General features: G+C 39.2%; 1 protein-coding gene across 4 annotated transcripts in view; it reads left to right on the top strand.

The window, feature by feature from the left end:
• Positions 1-20,413, top strand: part of MICU1 (mitochondrial calcium uptake 1) — a 170,597-nt gene extending 150,184 nt beyond the window's left edge. For all 4 annotated transcript variants that reach the window (XM_042457029.1, XM_042457030.1, XM_042457028.1 and 1 more), the window contains 2 exons: positions 9,748-9,837; positions 19,448-20,413. In XM_042457029.1, the coding sequence (XP_042312963.1) occupies positions 9,748-9,837; positions 19,448-19,608 (251 nt within the window). In that variant the 3' untranslated portion in view covers positions 19,609-20,413. The remainder of the gene's footprint in view (positions 1-9,747; positions 9,838-19,447) is intronic.
• The last annotated feature ends 4,294 nt before the right edge of the window (positions 20,414-24,707 follow it).

Raw genomic sequence — 24,707 nt, 5'->3', positions numbered from 1 at the left:
AGCACTAGTCCTTGAGCTCCCACTTTGAGTGGCACTGGATATCTCTCAGAATAGTTATTTCTTCAGCTAAAAATATCTGTGGTGCTTTTTCAGGGCTTCTCCCCATGCCTAATGTTGGAATGAAATAAATTACCAGAGGATTGGCTATGGTATAAACTAATCTTATAGTATGAATTTACTACTGCATTAATCTCCTGCCAAGGTGGTGGGGGAAGCAGGCAAAGTGAAGACAAAATGCAGATGATGATGATCATCATCATCATTATCATCAGAACTCCTGTGTTGCTGAAACCAATGAGCAAGCTGGCTTAGAAGTCTTTATGAGGCCAGGAAACCATACTTCAAGATCCTCTTTAGGCCTACTGCTGTTCAGGGGCTTTCTTTCTGGGTTGACTGCATTCTCTATAGCTCTCTCCCTTCAGCCAAAACTAAATTGTTTTGGCCTCATGTTCAGATCTCAAATGCACTTGAATTCTGACAGTTAACTACATTAGTAAGCAAGCTGTAAGCATTTCACTTGCTCATAGGTCCCCAGTGGTTACTGCCACAGAACAAAGGTGATAGGCCTATAGTTTTGTGTATCAAAAATTGCCTATTCCCAGATGCTCTCTGTTTTTGTCAGCTCTAACTACTGTATGTACTTATGTACATTTGTATAAGCCTAGAAATTTTAGTCAAAAATGTGAGCCAAAAAAACTGGGTTGACTGATCCACAGATCAGTGTAAGTATTATACCTTAACTCTTATCACAAAAAGAACCAACTCCTTCTCTAAGTACAGTGGCAAAAGGTGAGAGCTTAATCTCTCCTGGGAGGGGGACCTAAAAGAAGCACCAACCCCCTCTACTGTCTCCACTGCTGCAGCATTTTCTAGTCTTTTTGAATGCCTCGGTGGCAAAATGTTGGCAGTGGTGACTCTTTGGCACTTCTCCCCAAATGAGTGCAGAGAGAGTAGACATGTATGAATTTTCTTAGCCCCACCTGTGCCTGGCCACTTCACAAATATTGCACAGCTTTGTTCATTCCTTATCCATTCAGCCCATTATGACTTCCAGAATTTTGTACATTCTTTGGCATCATTTTCTTGGGTTTGTCCTTTACATCTGTTGTTGTTTTTGAGTGTCTTCATGTCATTTCTAAGGTGAATTTATCACAGGGTTTTCTTTGTTACATGCCCATAGGTTTTCATTTTCACCCTCAGAAAACCCTGAGGGGTTGCCCTGTGTTGGAAATGATTTGAAGGCACACAACAACAACAAAGTTTTACTCTTGACTTATCCATGGCTTGTATCAAAATTAATCATTTTGGCCCCAAAACCTGCCCTTGACTTTTATATGACGTTGACTTATACACAAGTATTTACAATAGCCTAAAGAAATGGAATGACTCCTCAAATCACTTGTGTGTTTTTAACTAGCTTTGGTGTTATTTCTTAACACCACTTCATAAAGTCCTTGACCACAAATGTACATGTGGTTACTTTGTCACTTTTAGTTTCTGTGAGACCAGTGGTTGACAGAAATGGTGACATAAACTCCTTAAATTTGATTAGGAGGCAGCATGCTTTAAGCCTAATCTCTCTCCAGCTTTGAAATCTACCAGCAATATTGCATATTACATTAAGGAAATGCTTATAAAAGCAGTCTTACAACTGATCATTTCTTGCTCTTAGCAAAGTAGCCACACAGGAATTTGATCTGGATGAGGACTGTGACACAGATCCCTCCACCCAATCTCTCTCTCTCTCTCTCTCTCTCTCTCTCTCTCTCACACACACACACACACACACACACACACACACTTCTTTCTAACAAATAGACTTGGATGATTTTCAGCAGAACATGGCATTGGAAGAATCTAGGATTGCCAGACCAAAGGACAACCCTGATTATGTTTTTAAGTATAATACATTAACCAGTACCAATTGCTTCTTCTAAATCATGTTTTCTAAAGTGTTTACCATCAAATGTAGTTAGACTCCAAACCGCTTTACTTTATGTTTGTTCTTGACATTTTTATCTTCACATTAACTGGTAATGATTTTTCCTTAACAATGTTATTGGCAGTTAATATGAGCTTAGAAGAATACAGCTTGAAAAACAGAGCAGTTTAGGCCCTATGCATTTTTGCAACACACCTACTCAGTTGCCCTTAAGGTAATTTTGCTAAAACTGAGCAAAGTGGAAGTTTCCCGCTCACTAATACTAATTGCAGCATGACGGTAAAAAGATATTTTTACCGAGGTTATGGCTGAGGAAGGGTGGCAGTAAAAGAAGCTCCATCTGTGCTGTGATGCCAGCAATTACTTTCCCTGTCCTATGCTTGATGTTTCATTTTAAATAGCAATGACTAATATAGGCTTGCCAAGTTAGTACCATGCCAGACCCATAAAATTCAGGGTCAGATCCTGATTCCAAGGGTTAGCCCCTGGTGATGTCATTAAGCATAATATGTTAAGTATCAACAAGAATATGTCATTCATTTTTTTAAAAAAAGCCAAGTATAGCTAAGGAGAATGCACACACATTTTTCAAGGCAGTGCTCTTGTCCTCAGATTCCTCCCCCTGAGGACTGGAGATTTAACACCAGGCTATAAGATCTGGGAACACTTGAGTAATGACATCATTACTATTGTATATTATTAATTAACTGGGCACATATTGATTAAACCTGCCCATTTTGCCTTCGAAAGATGTATGTGTAGGGGAAGGGAGTGATAGGCCTGTGTTCACTATTGTACTTTTTCATGCCATGAGATTTTTCCCAGCATCAGTTGTTGCTCTTGGCCTGGGGATAGCCTTGCTCTTGTAGAACACTATCTACCTGCCCATTCCCCCTGTAAATTGGACTCATATCAGAATGATTACACAGTCATTTGCCTTGCAAATGTGAAAGCAGATTGTGTACTGGTTACTGCAGATGTTGTGAAACTTTGGAAAAAATACACCAGTATCCTGCAAACTGGGTCACTATATTTTCTGAGCGCACTTGTTGGTCTGCCTCCAGAAAAAGCTATTAAGCTTTTGTTCACAAGATGACTTTTATAATTAATTGAAAACTAACATGTTTCCAACCAACCTACACTAATGAGCTTTCTTCCAGGCATTCAGGCTGAAGCTACCATTCCAGGTGAGCCCAACTGGGGCTTGTCTTCAGATGCATTAACAATCAGGGAGTACACTGTACTCCTTGCTAAGTGCTATACTAATGGTTTGTAACTTTGGTTTATTTACAGCAAAGCAAGAACAGTGGTCCCTCCACATTTGCTGGGGTTAGGGGTGAAGGACCCCCATGAATGTGGAAAAACCACAAATACAAAACAAAACACTATTCTTTTTACCTAAGAGAACACCTCTCTAAGAATCTCCAGGCCCTCCAGTGGAACTCTATGGTCAACATCTTCCAGAAGTTGATCATAGAATCATGCTTGAGGAACAACAAATGCCTAGAGAAATGTTTTCTCTAAGAACTTCTAGATTCTCCAACACAACTCTGTGGTCAACATCCAGCTAAATTGTGCTGGAGGACTTAGAGATTCCTAGAGAGAATATATTAATCAAAACCGCAAATAATCAAATCCACAAAAGTCAAAACTGCAAGTGTGGAGGGCCAACCGTGTAAGATTTGCAGGATTACTGTGACTGCAGAACATTTTCAGACCTACTGACTTCAGTGTTCAAATATACATATTTCTTTACATACTGGGAGCATAAAAGGCAATTGGATTCTTAAAAGACAATTGCATAATTGTATAAGAAATAGCATGATTCTTTCCATTGTAATTTTTCCTTGCTGTAGGCTGCAAGTTGATTAGTATATATGTAGTAGGCAGACAGGAAAAGGGACTGTGAATTTTGGTAAAAATTCATGCAGCTCATGAAGCATAGTGAATTTCATCACTTCACTGCATAGGTATATAGATCATGCCTATGGTGCCAAATAGGATAGGTCACAAACCTTTTAATTTACAGTGGTGAAGACAGCCAGCATGGTGCATTGGTTTGAACGTTGGACTACAACTTTGGACATCAGGGGTCCATAGCTTAACATAGGAAACCCACTGGGTAATTTTGGGCAAGTCACACTCTCTTAGTCTCAGAAGAGGGCACAGGCAAACCCCCCCTGAACAAATCTTGCTAGGAAAGCCTCATGATGGATTTTCCTTGGAGTCACCATAAATTGGAAATGACTTGACGGCATACAACAAGTGGGAAGGTTACATTCTTGGACTACAGCTTCCAGAATTCCCCAACCACTATGGCCATACTATCTGAGGGATTCTGTTTTGTTTGTTTTTTTAAGTAATCTTTTCAAACTCTGGTGTAGGTTATTTTGGTAGTGTGTTGTGTGTGTATTCATGTGGCTTCCAGTTGCACATTGGCTTATGGCAATCCCATGAATTGCATAGGATTTTCTTAGACAAGGAGTACTCAGAGGTGTCTTTGCCAGTTTGTCCTCTGAAAGATAGTCTTATTTGGTAATGGTAGCCAGACTCAGCTATGCACAAAAGTGGAATGAGACTACAATACTTAAGATAGGCTTCTTAAGATGTACAGCTTGGCTAAAATGGACAAGCTGACCTGTCTGATCAGAGAAGGATTACCTGGCAAGTTTCATATAGGACTGGAAACCTTTAATAGATTATTTGAATCAGAACTGGGGAAATGTATATTCAAAGGGCTTTGAAGAATAAAAAGTGTATAATGATTTCAAAGTATAAAGATAAAGATTGACAGTGATTTGAAATTACAGTATAAAGAATAGGAAACTAAGTGTGGAAAGATGAAACTTGTTTAACAGCAGAGGATCATGAAATAATAATGAAGTGAAAGTCAGGAAGAATCAAGTAGAACCAGTATACAGAGGGTAATAATAATACTCATTTATTTAATAAAAGGGTAGGAAGATCTATTTAAAGAAATCTGTAAATAGTTGACAGTTCGAATTGTAATTTAATGTAATTTTATAAACATACTAAGGAAAAAACAAATATGGTCCACAGCACGTGGTCTCCCATCCAAATGATCAGTAATTCTTGTCCTGAATACCATTAGATGCTATAGCAGATACTTGCAAAATTCAAGGTATGAAAGCCATCCCAAGAGGGTGGTAACAAGTTTGTGCCAAGTGATTAGCAGTGAACAGAGGATCATCAACAATATTATGCAGAGGTGTGCTTGTCCCATCTGTTTTGTGTCAGCTTGGGCACAAGATTCATTAGGCATCAGGACAGCAACAGACTGTTTTTGCTCATGTACTCTAGAGGCACTTTGGAAGGAGATCAGAGCACACAGAACATCAACACTTCCTCTCTTTTGTCTCTGGTTGTTGGGCATGTCCTTATCAAGGTAAATAGGAATGTGAGCCCTGACTAATGCTCAGTATAGTGTGGAGATAAATGCAAGAACGTTTGGATTAATTGGCTCTGACTACCTGATAAAAGTTAACGGGTGGGGAGAGAAAAAGAGAGACTAGGCTGCTCTAATTTAATTATGTTTCATGGGTGTCTGAGGCATGTTCAAATAGGACAGTTCACAAAAGGCCTTCACTGAGCCCTTTTTGTAGGACTGATTGCCTTCATCCAGAGCATCCATTAGCGTGAATTACAGTTCATTATCAAGTCAAATGCCTTGCATTTACCCCAGTGTAATTTGCAATTTATGCCCAGGGACCTTTGGGATGAAAGGCGTGTTTTGAGATACATCATATGCATGCTTAATAATTTTTAATTGCTTAAAGCACTGGCAAGCTGTAAGTGGCCATGGCAATTTCCCCGCAATGTATCTATACTTGTTTTCCCCTTGAAACCTTGAGTGATGCCGCATAATTTACCATGTTGCTCCATGTGTGCTTTGGTTACACATAATGAGGTTCCCCTGCTGTTCACTTGGCAAAAAACTGATTCAGAATTGTTTAGCCCAATCGAGCCAGATTTTATGCAGAAATTGCTTGGGAATTAACTGTAACTGCTCCCATACCACTAGAGTAAATTTTGACACACACTGCCTACTTGCAAGCATTCATAAATGCATCAGTTCATACAGAAAGTGCTTTGGCTAGATTTGAGGAAAAGCAGTAGAATTATACAGTATTGTCCTGAAGGTTAAAAACAAATGGATCAAAGTATAGTAAGTGAAGCTAAATCATGAGTGTGTCAGGGGAATTCAGCAACAATAAAGGTAAGCAGAGAGCCAGTATGGTGTAGTGTTTGAGCCCTGTACTACGACTCTGGAGATCAGAGTTGGATTTGCTGCTCAGCCATGGAAACCCACTGAGTGACCTTGGGCAAGTCACACACTCTCAGCCCCCAAAAACTGTGTGATAGGTTTGCCTTTGGGTCCCCATAAGTCAGAAGTAATTTGAAAGAACACAACAACAACAAAAAGCAAGCAACCTGCAGCCTCCCCAGATGTTTTTCACTATAACTATAATGAGGTACAGTCTGAGCTGGAGAAGAAAAACATAAGCAACCATTTATACCAGGTCACGCTAATTGTCCATAAAGCCCAGTATTAATTCACAGCTGCTTTCCAGAGCCTCAGGCAGAAGTCCTTCCTATCACCTGGTCCTTTTAATAAGTGAAAATGCCAGGATCTGAACCCGAGTTCCTCTACAAGCAGAGCAGGTGGTGAACTACCTAGCTACTTCACTGTGTGTTTTCACATCTGTCAAAAGGACTCCGTGTTTCTTCTGCAATGCTGGAGACAGGGGTGAGGGTGCAATTCAAGGCATGCAGTCTAAAAGGACTGTTACATTGAGAAGCAGGCTCTTTCTGTATGCTGAAGTCACCTGGATCTATGATCAATTCATTGTGGAGCTATAGTTGTATATAAGCTACCTGACTGTGAACCACTTGGTGTACTGCTTTGAGTACAATGCATTGTGAAAATGTGATAGATAAATAAATCTTCTATGACTGTGTTGACATATATCTCACCAATGGGTTCATTAGATTTCAGAGACAGAATTTCTATAAGGCTCAAAGTATAAACACAGATGAATGATGTATAGCAGAAGCATGAATGAGTTTCTCATCTACTCTGAAAACAGAAGTGAGGATAAAAACCACCAATGCAGCCATGGGGATTTGTGCTTTTCCAGTGTCTGCACTTTTAAATGCTTTTGACAGATCAGAGGTTTCCATTACATTGAAAAGCAAGTTACCTCTTTTCCTTTCCAACCAAGGGAACCATTCTTCAGGTCATTAAGCTGAAAGACATTGGCCTGCTTTGCATGACTGAATAAGGAGAAATCAAAGGGATTAGGTCATTGCTGCCTCTGCAAGGCTTTGCCTTTCATTGGGATGTAATCTGTTGAAGAACAACTATGTGTGCTGGCCTAGTGTCCTTCTTTCGTGCAGGTGTGGGTTGGAGGACAAATGAATGAGGACAATTATAAGAAAGCAAAAGGAAAACATAAAGTATAAAAGTTCCTGAATAGGCATTTTTGAAGCAATTGTATAACAGTAGTTCTGTTGTTGTTTTATCAGTGTTATATAATTAATCTTTCATTGTGGTTTCCTTGCTCTTCATAACAGCAATTGGCTAGTTACAATTCTTTGAAAAGATATTTTGCTGTGTGAGAATTGGTAGTCTTGCTTGGGATACAAGCAAGACTACCAGTTATTGTTTACCTTTGGAATTCTGTCTGAAGAGACCATGACCACATTCATATAATTCTTCAAATGCTTTATTCATTGATCCAGAATAAGCAGCAGCAAGTTTGGAGTTCATACATGCCCCCTTCTTCCCTTTCACTCTTTGTATGCAAGAAGAAGAGATTAGAAGCTTCTGCTTCTAGATATATCTTCTTAAGTTTTATCTGTCTTTCTCCCAGGACTGGGACTCTTAAAGTGGTTTAAAACATGAAAACATTTTTTAAAAAGAACAACAGATAAAACTAAAATACAGTAATCATAATATTAAAACACAAAGTGATAATTACGTCAAGATACGTCACTATTGAAAAGTAACTTGCGGGAATGAAGCAAAGGAAAACAATGCCAAAGAACTTGCAGAATTCCAGCAGGGATAACTGTGCTCACCCTAAACGCTGGATGGATGAGAAAGCTATGGGGTCAGGTCATTGATTCCAGGGTAGATTATACTCATCCTTTTCCCCAGGGGATGGTTCCTTTTTTAATAAGAGTTAAAGTACAGTACAGTGTGCCCTTGGCTTATGCATGCGATCCGTTCCGGACCCCCTCACGTAAGCCAAATACTGCGTATGCTCGAGCCCATTCACTTGAATGGGATTTGTGCCCACTGCGGCAGCGTGCATGCGCCATGGGCACGTGCCCCATTCATTCGGGCGCACTGTACTTGCACACACACACGCACACAAAAGTACAGTACTTAATTGACCCATGGATAAATTGTCTCAGTTTTTTGAAGTCAGTGGTTTGACTAAAACCTCTGGACTTATACATGAGTACATACACTATGTGTGGATTTGAAACAATATAGATGATAAATAGTTGAAGAAAGGAGATGGTCATCTTTCATTTATTCTCTAAGGAATAGCGATTTTTGTTTTATGGATCCCTTTCATGAAGAAAAAAACACTTATGAAATCTTGAATGGATCTTCCTGTTTGACATTAAACATATTCTATTTATTACACTACAATTATCCCAGGCAAATTTGTTTATGAAAGTACTTAGCCGTCTTTGGACATTTTAAATTTCCACTTACAACTAATCCTTGAAATTGCAAAAATGATTATAAAGACTCTTCATTGCTTGCACTCATTGCTTTAGGGATTACTTCTCTTCTTTCTTTGTGGGGTCCAGTAAGAATGGAATGAGTTTTGATTATAATTTCTCATTTCCATCATTACATCTTTGGTGTTTGGGGTGAAATTCTCTCAGTCAAGGGAAGGAAGTAAAGGGTGGAGTGCAGATTTGCGTTTATACATAATAATATTTATTGTGCATAAAAACTCAATAGAGTTGATTTATTACCATCTTTGGCATACAGCTTTTTCCCCTTTGGACTAAAATGTTTGGGTTTGTCTGTGGGAAGCACATACTGAAAGTTATTTAGGGTCATACTCTAGGATATATGTATGTCAACAAAGGCCACAGTCCATTGAGCAAAATCAATTCAAGCAGATTGGAGTTGCTTAAACAGTACAGATCAGAGCTTTGACAAGGTATTGGCCATACTGACCAGGGGAGTCTGGGAGTTCTAGTCCTAAAAGGCAACATGTAGTATATAAGCTCTATTTCCCCCCCCCTTTTTTTTTTTTTCTCATTCATAGGAGAGTTTCCTGACAAGCTTGGTCCTTGTAGGTCCAGTCTGTCTGTCCCCTGTTAAACATACCAGATGCAGTCTTTTGCCTGCATATTTCTGAGATTCTGAAGCTTTCTGAAATAACATTGCTTTTGCCAGACCCACCCATCTTTCTCCCCATTTCTCCACTGCCATGTCAAATGGACTGTAATGAAATGCCCATCAGCAGAACGACAGGCTACATGTGGTATGATTGGCTTCAGCAGTGCCGTTAGATGAGAAATTACATGCTGGTTTCAGCACCTTTTACCCTTCCAACTACCAAGTGCATTTAGTATGAAAAGTACTTGTCACTTCAAGAAAAAAGGGGTGGAGATGAGTGACTTGGGGAACAGAATTCCTGCTGCTGTTGTGTTTATGACTAGGGGTAGTATGAGTATGATCAATGTTGGTCCTTTAATCTCCTCTGTTGGATCATTATTTGATTTACAGTGTGTTCTTCCTTTTCTTTCAGATACTATGCAGCAGGTAGCCAAGACCGTGGCAAAAGTGGAGCTGTCAGACCATGTCTGTGATGTGGTGTTCGCTCTTTTTGACTGTGATGGTGAGCACTGTCCATTTTCATGTTGTAGTCGTTAGTGTGTCTTGGATCAGAGAGCCAGATTCAATTTCTCATGTATCCACAAAGTTCACTGAATGGCTTTGGGCAATGCCTATCCCTCATCCTAATCCATTTCACAGGGTGGTTGTGTGAAGATTACATTGAGCAGATAAAAACCACCTATGTCATTTAGACCTCTCTAGAAGAAAACTGTGACATTAATGTTATTAAGTATAATAATTAGTATCAAATTCACAGCAACGCCAAAATTCCTTGTGCAACCTTCCCCACCCTCAAATTTGCTGCAGGAGTTTGGAAGCCCCTTCAGAGATGTTTGTGGTGGACAGAAGTTCCTTGCATAATGTTGAGATTTAGCCCAGAATTTTCAATATACTGGGGTGTATGTGGCTCTTGTTTAGAAAAGATAATAAATTAACCATTTCAGTGACAATCAGTGCTCTGCATAGTAAGCATTCAAAATAAAGGTGTTCTTCATATCTCCCATCTCTTGAAAGTAGTGTACCCCTTGTATCAGACTAGTCATTTGGTCTGACCTTTGATGCTCTAGGAATGTCACTTAGGGGAGACATTACAACTGCTGATCCAATTTTCCAATATTCCAGGAGGACATCTGGTCACCCTGGACAATAAAGAGCTTTCCCTTTTTTCCCCCCTTACCCTATTGTTGAGAGAGAAAAATTATTTGTTGACAAAGAATACCCTCATTGCTGAAATGAATAACCTGGGTTTTTGAAAAGTAATAGCAGATCCAAAAAGAATAACTGGGTGAATATTTTGAAAATGTACATCAATAGAGCAGCAGTTGCTTTCATTCCTAGCTGCAAAGTCATTTAAAAGATTAGAGACTTCAAGGGGCTTGTAAACATGGCAGCCTGCCTTCAAGGGATTCAGCCACACTACACAATTATAGCAGTTTTATATTGCTTTAACTTGGTGCTTTTTTGTACTTCGTCTTGGTTCCTTCTTGTACTCACCTTACCTTTTATATTGCTATAATTTCTCACTCATGTCGAAGAAACACATTATGGAGACTGCAACCCTAGACTTGCAATCTCTGAATCTATTCCCAAGGGTACTTAATGGTGAGTTGGTAACCTCATGAACTCTCTTCTCTGTGCTCCTGCTGTTGTATTCAAATGATGCTGAGTTTAGTAGAGTCTGCACTTGCACCATTTGTCAATATTTTTATTCTCCTGTGGGTGTGTTTAATTGCATTAAAATAGAGGCAGAGATTAGTTGAATAATTAGATACAACTAATTGCATATTTCTCTTCTAATATTGTGACTTTTCTTGAACTGCTGGAGTTTTCATGTCTTTACCTGTTGGTTTCAGTGCATTTTTCCACACAGGCATCCCATCATAGGGATAATTTCCATGTAAGAATCATGCCACCTGTGAAACAATCCTAGCAAATGCTGGTCTGTCTTAGTTCCTGTCAGTTTAATGGTGATATTTTCTGTTCCTTTAATGCTTTGAAATAGGTCCTCCACCTCCTTTCTGATTAGTCTCTAATGCTGCTTTAGGCCATCAGATATCTGGCTTAGTAATGCTTAATTTACGTTCTTGGGGATAATTTTCTACTGTGCTATTTTCTACTTCAGATACTGAAGTGACACAATTACTAAAAGAATATCAAGTCAAGAATATTATTCTTGAATCTTTTGATATATATTGGACCACTTATGAAACCTCTGTAATTTGTTTTGAGAAAGAGAGGACTAAAACAAATCAATTTTTCAAGTTTTTCTTTTACCACCTCCATATAATGTGTCTGTCAAAAAAAAAAACTCCACTTAGCCTATATTGGCTTCTTCAGGATCATAAATATTTGTGAACATCTGCCAAATATCTTCAGCTGTGGTTTTGAGCCCTAGATGAATCCTAATGATTGTCAAGAGTGGGGGGGGAACCTCATGTAGAAACCCTATTGCTTTATGCATTATGTCAGAAAAGGCCCATTGTTTCCACAAGCTTGATGGAAGGATCAACACTTATCTTCTGTCCAAGCATTAGCACCTAAGTAAAAAATGCGTAGTGACATCCTGTCACAGTGCATATAAACTGTGTAATCATTATTCATAGCATCTCTTGCAAGTCTTCTAAATGCAGATATAGCTCTTTTTCACTATGGAGGGTCAGAGGCCATGGCACAATTACTTCAAAATTCTGGAGTAAATTTTGTGTGCCATTAAAGTGATGTTGGAGTGTTCATTCTGTAGACCAGAGTCTGGCAAATCATTCTGGCTTATCCACTGACAAATAATACCCTCATTGCTGAAAGCAATAACCTTGTTTTTTGAAAAGTGAGAGATCTTAAAATAATAACTGGATGGATTTTTTGAAAATGTGCATCAATAGAGCAGCAGTTGCTTTCATTCCTAGCTGCAGAGTCATTTAAAAGCAGATGAGAGATCTCAAGTCACTTGTAAACAGGGTAGCTTGCCTTCAAGTGATACATTCACTCTACATAATCGTAGCAGTTTTGTATTGCTTTAACTGTTGTGGTTCCATTATTATAGAACCTTATGATTGGTAGTTGTGTGAGGTATTTAGAATTCTTTGCCAGATAACTCAAGTGCTGTCGTTTGGGTGTTGTAGTTCAGCACCTCGCCAAACTACAAGTTCCAGGATTTCAGAAGACAGTCATGGCGGTTAAAATGGGATCATGTAGCTATAACTGTATGGTGTTTATACACCCTCAAATTCCTTGTTTCACTTCTTCATTCATGTCTTCACGTCTCATGAAACTTTCCTTTCCCTGTCTTTACTGTGAGCTTTCTCCCTTTCTTTCCTAAGGCCTGTTGTTTCCTTTCTTTCCTGTAATGTTTGTGCCCTCACTTCTTCTTGGATCCCTGTTTCTCCTTTTGCTTCTGTCTCCATTCCTGTTGTTTACTAGTCCTCTTGACGCTATGTGTCCTTTCCTTAACTTGAAGCATAGTCTGTCAGTGACTTCAGCATAAAAGAAGCAAAGGAGTCAGAACATGCTCCCAGACACAAAAACCTATTTCTGTAAAGATATTTTATGCATATTCCCAGAACATCATGCCTGTCCTTGTATCTGTCACCAAACAAGATTTAGTTATTTCTGTCTCCAGTAACGCAAACATTTTCTATTTACTTTGAATAGAAGTCTGTTCAGTTTGCCAGCTCTGATGTTTTGGTGCTGCACAAAAACTGCTTTTATTTTAATATCATATGAGGCACCAATAGTTTTATTCAACTTCATTTATCTATATATGTTTTGAGAAAGAGAAAAAAGAACTAAGATGGTGCCAGTCACTTAATACTCAGCTAACATAGTTCTCCCATAAAATTAGCATCTAAAAGCACTGGAAGTCCATTCACAAACTAGGCTTCTGAGATTTGCTATGAAATTTGGGGGATGATGATGATGATGATGATGATGATGATGATGATGATGATGATGATTATTATTATTATTATTATTATTATTATTATTATTATTATTATTATTTTGAGCTTTTTTGGCATAATGTCATGTCAGTGGAACTTCCATTTTAAAGAGCAGAATATCATAAATAAGGGTGTAGGAAAGAGTCTGTATCCAATCTGTGTTCATTTCATGGATATTCACTCAAAAGCTCATTCAGTCCATCAGTCTGCAAATGTGTGTTTTCTAAAAATGCATGAACGTTCACATTTATATTCATATTTACCATGCTTTAATATACATATGTTTATATCATGTTTTGTTAATAAGCACAATGTAAAAATTTATAGAGGTATGTAGTGTGAAGAATCATTATTCCAAATTAGATATCAGTCCCAAAAAAGTGAGGACAGACAGCATGAAATTCTCCCCCTTCCTGAGCTATGGCTTACCAGGAGCTGGAGACCAATGAGTTGATTTATAGCCATCCTGCTCTGCTTATGAGGTTCTGGGAATGATTGCCTATCCATGTTATACTATGTATCCCTTTTACATTGATCCAGCAAAGCACTTCTTAAGTTCTGCTTTGTCTTGTTCATTTTCTGAAGATATTTCTCAATTCTGTTTTGTTTGTGTGCTAGTATAATGGTACTTTGGACAAAGAGAGAGAAGACCATTGTATGAGGATCATCCTTTGTGAAATATGTACCAATGGGTGACTTATGACAAAAGCTGCAATAGCTAGTTTTCCTATGCAAATAGAATAAATGGATTATGCTAAACTGCCTTGAAAGGAGAGCAGAGTTCAGAGTAGAGATTTAATAAGGTGCTGTAGAGGGCTTTCTAGCTATTTGAAAGTCACTGATGAAGGGCTCAGTGCTGGCTGAGCTTCTTTGAATTGCCTTTGAATTCCTCTTTTCCATCATGTCTCCCTTGACTTATGTGTGGAGAGTGAGCAAGGGAATGCTTGCCTCAAAGAAATAATTCGAAAGAGACAGGCTGCCTCTTAAGCGAAGCACCGTGTGATGAGCAAAAATGTGTTGGGATTAGAGTTGGCACAAATTGTCTCTTCTTTCACTGTCAAGAGGTCTGGGAGAAACAAAACAGGCCTAGAAAATTAATAGTAAATTGGACTGGGATTTCAAAGACCTGTTTCCAGATCAGTCCACTGGATGACAAAGTTGATGCATAATTTTGTCTGTCTTGAAGGCAACCTAGCCTCTGCTTATCAGTATTTCAAGTTCTTTTCCCCCATTTAAATTATCTGCAAGTAAAACTTAACCAAGTAACAATTTTCATCCTTGGAGAGCATTGAAATTAACACTTGGTATGGTGTTTTGAGCTAAATTACTTTGGTGCCAGTCACATCTTTCCTACAGAGGTTAGTCATTTTCTCTTTCCCATATTCCATTTAAATAAACTGTCACTGTTGTTGTGTGACACTTTTTTACACTTGAAATCTCTCCTATAGACTCTGTTTTTCAGCTCGTTAATTCTTGCATGTCCAAGAGCCAGGAGCTTACATAGGATACATTTACATAGGTTCAGTAGGCTGGAAAAGATTACAGTTTAAGAAAGAACCCAAGGTTTCATTGTGAGACTTGCCTTTCATTCAAATTCCCAGTAACAACTTTGTACATTTTAAATTCATAGGCATTCCCAAAGGCTGCATGCTCATGGGCTGTGAACCAAAACATTATCATAGTGTATAAAGTATAACTCTGTTGGGCTGTACATTGACCAAGTTTAGGAAATGATGGCAAAATGAATATATGCCTTGTGTGTCAAAAGGTTTTCCTCCCTTCAAAATAATCTTGTATATTGCTCTTGCCCTGCTCAGACAGCATCCTTGTTAGGCACAAAGACTAGGAGATAATACAGTCAGCCCTCCACATTTGCAGCTTTGACCTTTCTGGAATTGATTATTCGTGGATTTGATTAATATGTTCTCTCTAGGAATCTCTAAGTCCTCCAGCTCAACTCTATGGGCAATGTCTGCAAAACTCACCCTGGAGAACTTAGATATTCCTAGAGGGAAAACTTTTTTAGGCATTTGTAGGCCTTCCAGTGCAATTCTGTGGACAACTTCTGGCAGATGTTGATCATAGAGTCGCACTGGACGACCTACAAATGCTTAGAGAAGTGTTTTCTCAGGGTAATAAATAGTGGATTTTTTATTTGTGTTTTTTTCACTTTCACAGGGGTCTTGTGTCCCTAACCTCAGCAAATATGGAGGGCCCCTGCATAGCCTGAATTAATCTAAGAAAGAAAGACATTACCTAGTCAACTCTGTTCAAGACAAGAATTCTTCCCTCATTCAAAACTTTCTCCTGTAATATCCATACATGATTATATTTCTTACCTAAGGAAAGTCTAAGAATTATGTTCATTTAACATTTTGAAGCAACCCACCTGATTTGCACCTCCTCAGTTAATGTGTGAATTGGAAAGCTTTTATCATTCTGATTTCCCATGTCTCCAAGTTTTACATTTGGTTTTAATGTAACCCCCTTTGGTGTAAAAAAGAAAACCATATCAAAATAGTTATTACAATGCTCACTGTGTGCTACAATGCATACAGATATTTTGTTCATTCCACATATTAAAGCACTCATGCGACTTGCACCTCTTGAATTAATGTGTGGATTGGAATGCATTTATAATTCTGATTTTCCACTGATTCCATCTGCAATGCACCATTTGTTTTTTTAATATCAAAATAAATATAAGTTTATGCTAAAATGCATAGAGAAATGTGTGCTTTTATGATAAGTGCATATTGAAATTTGTACTTCACAGTAATATGCAAACAAAGGGCATATCAATTAGAGATGGGCAAAGTGCAGCACGCAAGGCCATTTTCTCCCTCTTCCCTCAACTTAATCAAAAAATTATTTTCAACACCCAAAAATAGTTAATAGTGCTCCTGAAGCTTTGGAGGGAGGGGGCATAATGGGCAATTTCACATCATTTTTAGGGTCCAGTCTTATTTTCAGCTCATACTGAAAGGAAGCCAAAAATAAAAAGACCTCAAGGGCCATCCAGTCCAACCCCCTGCCATGCAGGAACTCTCAATCAAAGCACTCCCGGCAGATGACCATCTAGCCTCTGTTTAAAAATCTCCAAAGACGGAGACTCCATCATACTCCAAGGAAGCATATTCAACTGCTGAACAGGAAGTTCTTCCTAATGGTGATGTAGAATCTCTTTTCCTGTAGCTTGAATCCATTGCTCCATATCCTAGTTTTTGGAGCAGCAGAAAAGAAATTTGTCCTCAATATGGCACCCATTCAGATATTTAAACATGGCTATGATATGGGGTTTATGGTTCTCTGGGATCCCATGGAGAATCAGTGTGTGGTGTGGTGAAGAGGGGAAAGTGCTCTCCAACCTCGAGAGGTAGATGTGTACAGTATAGTGTTGTAATTAATAGGGAGGCAAAATAAAAGTGACAGATGAATACATGCAGAATAGACATTGACCATCATTGAAATGAATTATAGGATGCATAACTTGGATTACAAATCACATGAGTTGCTATACATTCCTGTACTTAGTATTCCTGCACCTAGTTGAGTCACCTTCAAAACCTTTCCTTAGTTTAAACAAAGATCCTTTACATCACTACTTGTCGAATGGTGAAGAACTCAAGGAGCCCTTTCCCCTCTTCACCACACTTAGGCAGTCTGCTCCCTTCATTTCCCTTTTTTATATTTCTTCCCAGTTCTGCATGGTCCAAATCCAAACAAATTTCAAACAGAATTTCAGGGGGAGGGAATGTTTGTCTAGCATGGGTTATATGAGAACGTACCTTGCTACATTACAGAAGGCTGTTTTGCTACTGAATTGCACCAACAATAAAATAGCAGATTTCATATTTTCTTTCTGATGGGAATCCACAGACTCTGGGGATGCCGATTGGGACTTTTCTTGATAGTCTTGGTATCAGGGCTCATAAGTAGTTAATCATTTTGGTCCCAGCATTCAAGATATGGGGGAACCAAGTTACACTGATCAATACTGCTGAAAGTGAGTAGGATAGATTCATTAGAGGAAAGGAAAGAATGCTTTACTCTATACTTGATCTGTACTTCTGGTTGTTTTGTGATCCTGCAACTGCTTACCAGGAGCCGCTCTGAAATGTGTCATTAAGAAATCTTCCTGCAAAATCTGTTAATTGACCCTAGTTTGTTTCTGGCTAAAATAGCAAAACAATGCTGAATCTATAATCCTTGTATTCTGAGTAACCATCTAAAACAAACAAGGGATTTGTCTGATAACGGTGCAGAAAATGTAATTTGGGGAAAGTAACAAATGCTTTAAAAAAAAGAAATGTATCATTGTTTTACTCAATGTACTGTCTTTAAAAAAACCTTAAACTCTTCTCATACACATATGAGAACCTGCCTTCAAAATGAAGATTTCCAGGTATAGTGCTAGAATAAAAGATACACTGAATGCCTGCTGTGTATCAACTGCTGTCATGAGGTCATCAAACCTCTAGTTTAATAGACTTTTTGATACACAATTTTCTGTTGCGAAAAAAGCAATCTTCCTTGTCTTTCTATCAGAAGGATCAGGCTGGGTATGAATTACAGGATTGCTAGTTGTAAATTGTGCAGTAATGGTTTATTATATTTGCAATCTTCTGAGGCTTGGAGGAATGAACAGTCAAGATGAAGATGCAAGTTCACTTTCGGGTGAGCTCAGTCCAGTCAGAAACTGTATCCACTTTGAAATATTTTGGAAATGAGGAAGGAGAAAATAAATCTAACATGACCTTCAGTACATTCATGATCTGCTTAATTTTCCATGATGGGGGCTGTGGGCTGTAGTTTTTCAAGAATTTTGCTGCAGTTACTTTTGTGGAATAGCATTGTTTCCAATGTATACAGGGCATTCATTTGATTGGAGAACTTTACTGCATCTCAGTTCATAAAATCATAGCATTTTGTAGTTTATAAGGAGCCTGGGGCTCCTTGAACTTTCTTGTAATAACTGTGCCTCATATATTTGTTTGCTTTCCCAGTGGCTACATTTATAAGGGTTACTAGATTGTGGTTCAGGGATGAGAGTGGCATTTTCTCCTTTCACTCTTCTAAGGCGATCCCGCTCATAACAGGAGTGTAGCTATGGGAGCGAGCAAAATGAGAACATTGTCACTCCAAAAAAGAATTCTGCCCATATTTTTTGTCCCTGTCATTTTATCACTGTTTGTCATTTTGGGCAAAATCTTATCATGTCCTCCTCATTGTCCTTCATTCACTAGCCACTCATTTCATGATGTATACTCCAAAAAGACCAGTCTGTGGCTTTTTAAATTCTTCAGTATTATACAGTTGTGTTGTTGTTCATAGTGAGAAGGTGGAGAGGTATAGCTATAGGGAAAAGAAATGGAAATTTCCTTCAGTGTCCAAATTTCTAGCATTGTGTTAAGTTTAAATCTCAGATGAGCATTTAGAGGTACAGTCAAGGCATCCAAAGAAAAGTTGCCAGCAGAATTACCAATGGGAACAAGACAAATATAGGAGTATTAGGCATGAATAATTTTCATTGTCTCACTCTCTGCAATACTAGAAATTTGGGGACTGAAGGAAAATATGTGTATGTTTCAGAGGAAGGATCTGGCAAAACCATCTCTGAGTATTCTTTGCCTAAGATGAAATTCATGGGGCCGCCATAAGTCAACAGGCAACTTGAAGGCACATATGCGAACACACACACACAACCATTCTCCTGCTTCTCTAGCCTCTCACTGTGAACAACAACACTGGAGAATTTTTAAATCCACAGACTGGGTTTTTGGAGTGTACATAATTTAGATGAGTGGCTAGTGAATGAAGAACAACAGGGGAAGGACATGATAGGTTCTGCCCAAAATGACAAACGTTGCAAATTTCCAAGTCACAAGGGGATTTCTGTCAGATTTCCTTGTTTTTCTCTTAACAATCCCCCCCTCCACATTTTTTCCAATGCAAAAAGGTTTTAAGTAGGTTCAGGGCTATGCTAGACTTAGCTTAGGCATCATAAGTGATCTGTATATTAAAAGAATGTTAAAGAGTGACATTTACCCACAGCGGTGACAATGTGGGTGAGCCCTAAAATATTTTGACATGAGCTGCTGCCTTTTCAAAGTTTTGGACCATTTTGTTTTTGTTTTTTAAGAACCATCTTAATTGTTATTCATTTTCTTCCATCAGGAAACGGTGAACTGAGCAACAAAGAGTTTGTCGCCATTATGAAGCAGAGGCTTATGAGGGGTTTGGAAAAACCCAAAGACATGGGGTTTACGCGACTCATGAGGGCCATGTGGAAATGCGCACAGGAGACTGCTTGGGATTTTGCCATGCCCAAACAATAACCCTAAGCAGAAAGAGAAGACCTGGCTGCAACACTCAGATGGAAGATTGTGAATTCTGCTGTGCTCTTACCATCTGACAAATAGCCATCTTGTTAGATGCTCCAGGAATGAAGGCTATCTCCGAATGACCACGTTCCATTGCTGCACTGAAAAAACAATCCCGGAAGGCAAAGACTGTTAAAGACTGCAATTTTTTTCTTTCAAGAATACCTAAGCATAAACTTGGATGCACTCTCAAATTGCCTTTTATCTTAACTGCCTTCCTTATACATATACACAAAGCATTTCCTCGTTTTCTCCTTAGTTTATATTTTATATCTCTCAGGAAGAAAACCCAGCAAATCACTAGAATAATTAGCTTTGAATATTGCAGCTGCTGCTTCCCTCTTCAGAGAAAAACGACTGAGCTTGGAGATACAAAAGAACAATACTGCTTGCATCAGTGGTAGCTGACTTTTTGAGTATTGTGAGGCTGATAATGCTTGAGATTGACGCAGCACTTCCTCCTGCCCTACCCCTGAAGTTTCCTAAAAGTTTTTTAAAGGGAGGGATGGGGAAAACAAAAACCAGTGTTGATTATGCATGTTAAATGTCAGAAAGTCAAAACATCTACTATTCCTTAAGCTGCCCCAAATATGGCCAAATAAGCGTAGAAGGATGTGCAATACCACAAACCTGTTTTTTTATGGACTTTTGACTTGTCCCTCCAACCCAATGTGTGTGCTCTCACCTGTAATTTTCCCCCATAATGAGCTTATGATGATTTGTTCTTTCGTATAATATTAAAGCTGATCTTTACAGAGCACTTAAACGCTTGTAAAATACTATTTCAATTACAATGGTTCCCAACCAAACACCTGTACTCCTGTGTCATTTCTGTTTTCTGGGTAACCTCAAGAATTTAACTAGTAGTGACTTTCTACAGGCATCAAGTCCATAGAATTCTGTTGTCCTGCTGCCAGATATTAAAAGGGAAGAAGGTTGAGACAGCTGACAGCTTCCTTGGCTTGTCAGTGAAGATTCCCACTTTCTTTCTACAACAGAAAGGCAGGCAAGATATAGTGAGCTTGCTTTTGTGTATAAGGATCCCTAGAACACCAACGCTCCAGCTCTTATTTTTTCCTGTAGTCTTTGGGCCATCCCTTATCAAAAATTGGCACAAGTCAGCATCTGGTCAGAATTGTTATTCAAATTTGGATTTGTAGCAGGGGTGGGCAACCTGCTGTCTTTGGCCTGATTCCATGAAGCCTTTGCCTTGATGTCAAATGCCTTTTTCAGCTAACCAGTTCAGGTCCTAGCTCACCAGGTATGTGTGAAGGAGAAGAAGGAGATGTAGCTAAAAGAGTGAGAGAAGGTGGATGCACCTGTGTATGACTCTGGTCTCACTCACTACAGGCTTTGTCATGCCACTGTTGACATGCAGTCCCCAGCCAATTACACTTGAAGGATAGTAGCCCTTGACTGAAGAAATATTGTCCACTGTTTGCTTACAGCAGCAGTTGGCAACATCATAGTGGCTCAGGACCAATTTTCAATCCTCCAATCCCAAGGCCCACATCTTCCCATCCAGGCTAGATGTAACCACTTTTTGGCTATATATATTGAGCAAAATGACCAAAGGAGATGCAATATCACTTCCATTTGACAATTTGCCCCATATACAGCTGAAAAAGAAGTATTTGGACGGTTGAGAATTAATTTGGAGAGTTGGAGAAGAGGTATTTTCATCTATAGTCTCCCCTCCTTTCTCGCAGACTTGAGGTCCCTGGTCTTGAATATTCACAGAGGGTTGACCTCCATTATTTTTAATGGGGCATGCCCCCACAGCATACGCTCTGCACATGCTCGCAGGCACATGCCCCATTAAAGCCTATGGGGCTTGAATATATATGCAAGTCTCCATTGGTGTGTGGGGGGGTCCGGTACAGATTCCCCACGAAAACGGAGGTCCGACTGTAGTTTAGGGTACTGCAATTTTTATTATTACAGGATGTGTCCCACCTTTTAGATCAGCTGTTAATACTATCAATGAAATGTTGAATGCTGATCAGTCACTTCAAAGGTTTTAATCTATCCTTGCAATCTAAACCTTCCTAGCTACTGAAATGACCTGTCTATCACTCTCATACTTGTATGAAAGGCTTACATTCTTACAGGCTTATTCCACAATTGCCTGTTTAGATGTGTAAACAAAATGTATTTCTGCCTGTATAGCCTCTGGCATTGCCATCCCATTTTGCTAAAGCCAACTGTTTTAACAAATGGCCTGTTGCAGAAGCTTGGGTAAGTGCCATAAGAAAGTGGCTCTGAGGGGGAAATAGCATATTTGTTTAAAAACAAGGGTGTATACATTTATATGTGTATAAATGTGTGTATGAGTGTGTAGGAGAGTATATGCTCCCTAATAATCATTCTGCAGTTTTTGCTTAAATTCAGTCACCATCTGGGAATGCAGAGATCTTTCATGAAGAAAACTATCCAAGGCAGTGTTCTTACTCAGTCGGTGACAACTATGCAATCCCTCTATAGCAAAGGTTGCCAACCTTTTTGACTCACAAAGCCCTAAGGGCTCCACAGAGCCCAGGTTGGGAACCGCTGTCCTATAGTAACTGGAGGAATCAACATGCTGTACAACAGAGCCCCACAGCACTGCTTTAATTGTCAATGAATCCCTTTGGCAGTTCCTCTGAGCAACCTAGCTAGCTGGTAGGAGTTCTGTAACCTGAAGGGTGAAGGGTCTATCAACAAGCTCCTCTGCTGAGACATGAGGTGGAGGCTAGAAAATGCTTGATTCCATGGTCCTGGCTCTTTTTAACCTTCCCTTTGTTGAATGCAGATACATTGCTCATAGCAACAATGAACAACTGCATAGGCAAGGGGACAGACAGATCAAGAATACGCCCATAAGGGTGGGGAATTATCTATCTATTCTAGACCTAGTCTTATAGAAGAAAAAGCCACCCACCCACACACAAAAAAAGAAAATATGCACCAGCTAGAGATGTGGGTTGCACAAGCCCAATGCCTTCATGATACCTCTTAATAAGTGCACATGTGCCAATTCTTTACCAGGTGAGCTGAGGAATTTGTTAATTGTCTTCTCTTCCATTAGGAAAGGAGGGAATTAACATCCTGAGGGCAGATACTCACAAGCACACATTCTCAGTCATCAGTTCTCTCTGTGTTAGAACTTTATATGGAGCTATAGAAGCTCTGTGAACATCCTATGTGCAAATCCAGAATTCCTTCCATGCAATATAAGCTCCTGTCCATCTCTTTGGGCCCAACTATTAAGCCAGCTGCTATGTATCCACCACTCTGTCTGAGCCAGGCAGTTCCTGGCTTGTGCAGACAGGCCGCTACAGGTCTATGAACGAAAACCACTAGTCAAGTCATCAAATTTTATTGCTTTTGACCAAAGGTCTTTTGCATAAAATAACAATACATACAAAATACATAAAAATTCAAAATACAAGCATGTAAACCACTATAATTAAGGAAGTATTGCTATTGATATTTGCCTTCAAGTCAACTTGCACCTATGTCTACCCTATGACTATGAGACCTCCGTAAGTCATGGCTATGAACAGCCTTGCTTTAGTCTTACAAACTCAAGGCCATGGTTTCCTTGATTGAATCAATCCATCCACAATGTGGTCTTCCTATTTTCTTACTGTCTTCCACTTTACCAAGAATTATTGTCTTTTCCAATGAGTCATGTGTTCTCATAATATATCCAGAGTACAACAGCCACACTTTAGTCATTTTGGCGTCTAGAGAGAGTGCAGGCTTGATTTGCTCCCATTTATTTCTCTTTTTAGTAGTATTTATTTGCAGAACTCCACCAGCACCACTTCTCCAATGAATGGATTCTCTTCCTGTCAGCTTTCTTCACTGTCTAGCTTTCACAAACATACATAGTAATCAGAAATTCTATAACATCTACAATCCCAACTATGGTATCTACTAATGTATCTTTACACTTGAGGATCTTACTGAGTTCCTTCATGGCTGCCCTTCCATGTCTTAGCTTTCTCCTGACTTCCTGACTATAGTCTCCATTTTTATTGATGTTTGAACCAGGTATAAAAAAAATCTTTATTTCAACGTCTTCATCACCCACTTTATTGTTATGTAAATCATGTGTGGTCCTTATTTTTTGTTTTCTTAATATTCAAGTATATGGAAATTTCTTTGTCATGAAGTGATGCACTGCAACCCAAACAGGAAAGAGAAAGTTGTTGGTTGATGCAGCTGTTGTCATTAAACAAGGAGTAAAGGGGGAGAGAAGGAATATGCTCTGCCCACTTTCCAACTGCAAAAAATAATAATAATAATAATTCACGGATCTCTGCTTGCCTCTAAAATACTGAGAAGCTCTATCTGTGTCTGTTGTCAGCATTTTTGCTCCTAGATGCATCCTCTCAAGCATGCTTCTCTGGGACTGCAGTTCTGCACTAATTCAATGTGTGAAAAGGTTATTTTTTTGGATTACAATCCCCAGTGGCCAGGTTGATTGGGGGATTCTGGGAGTTGTAGTCCAAAACAACCATTCCAAATGCTGCTCTGATTCTTGTGTGCGCACCAAAGGACTGATGACACCTGACAAGATTGTGTCGCTGTTTCTGACAGGACTATGAGAGGTTCACTGTAGCAATGGGATGTGGAGAGAGGCTTTCTACATGTGCAGCAGACTGGAACAACATCTGTCCATATGTTTCTGTTTCTGCAAAGCTGTGAGCCTGCGGAGATGAGGAAGGCATTTGTGCAATAGATCAGACTCCAAGTTCAATGCACAGTGCTTTGCTGTATCTGGACATTCACCATTCTGAATATAGATTTGGGATGGTCCAACACATTTTGCTGCCTGAAGGATAGCCCTGGCTTCTGTTATATGTCCAGAAGCTACTGGGCTGGCATCTAAATCTTTCTTTGAGGCTGGCAGGGGTCATCATATCTCATTCATAGGTTTTTCTTAGGCAAGGAATACTCAAGAGGTGGTTTTGCCAGTTCCTTCCTTTGAAATATAACCTACAGCACCTGGTATTCATTGGTGGTCTCCCATCAAGGGTGACCATAGTGTTCAAGATCAGATGGGA

This window comes from Sceloporus undulatus, chromosome 3 (genome assembly GCF_019175285.1).
Source record: "Sceloporus undulatus isolate JIND9_A2432 ecotype Alabama chromosome 3, SceUnd_v1.1, whole genome shotgun sequence".
Classification (NCBI taxonomy): Eukaryota; Metazoa; Chordata; class Lepidosauria; order Squamata; family Phrynosomatidae; genus Sceloporus; species Sceloporus undulatus.
The sequence above is the reverse complement of the archived record's forward strand: the minus strand, read 5'-3'. Positions and strand labels throughout refer to the sequence as shown.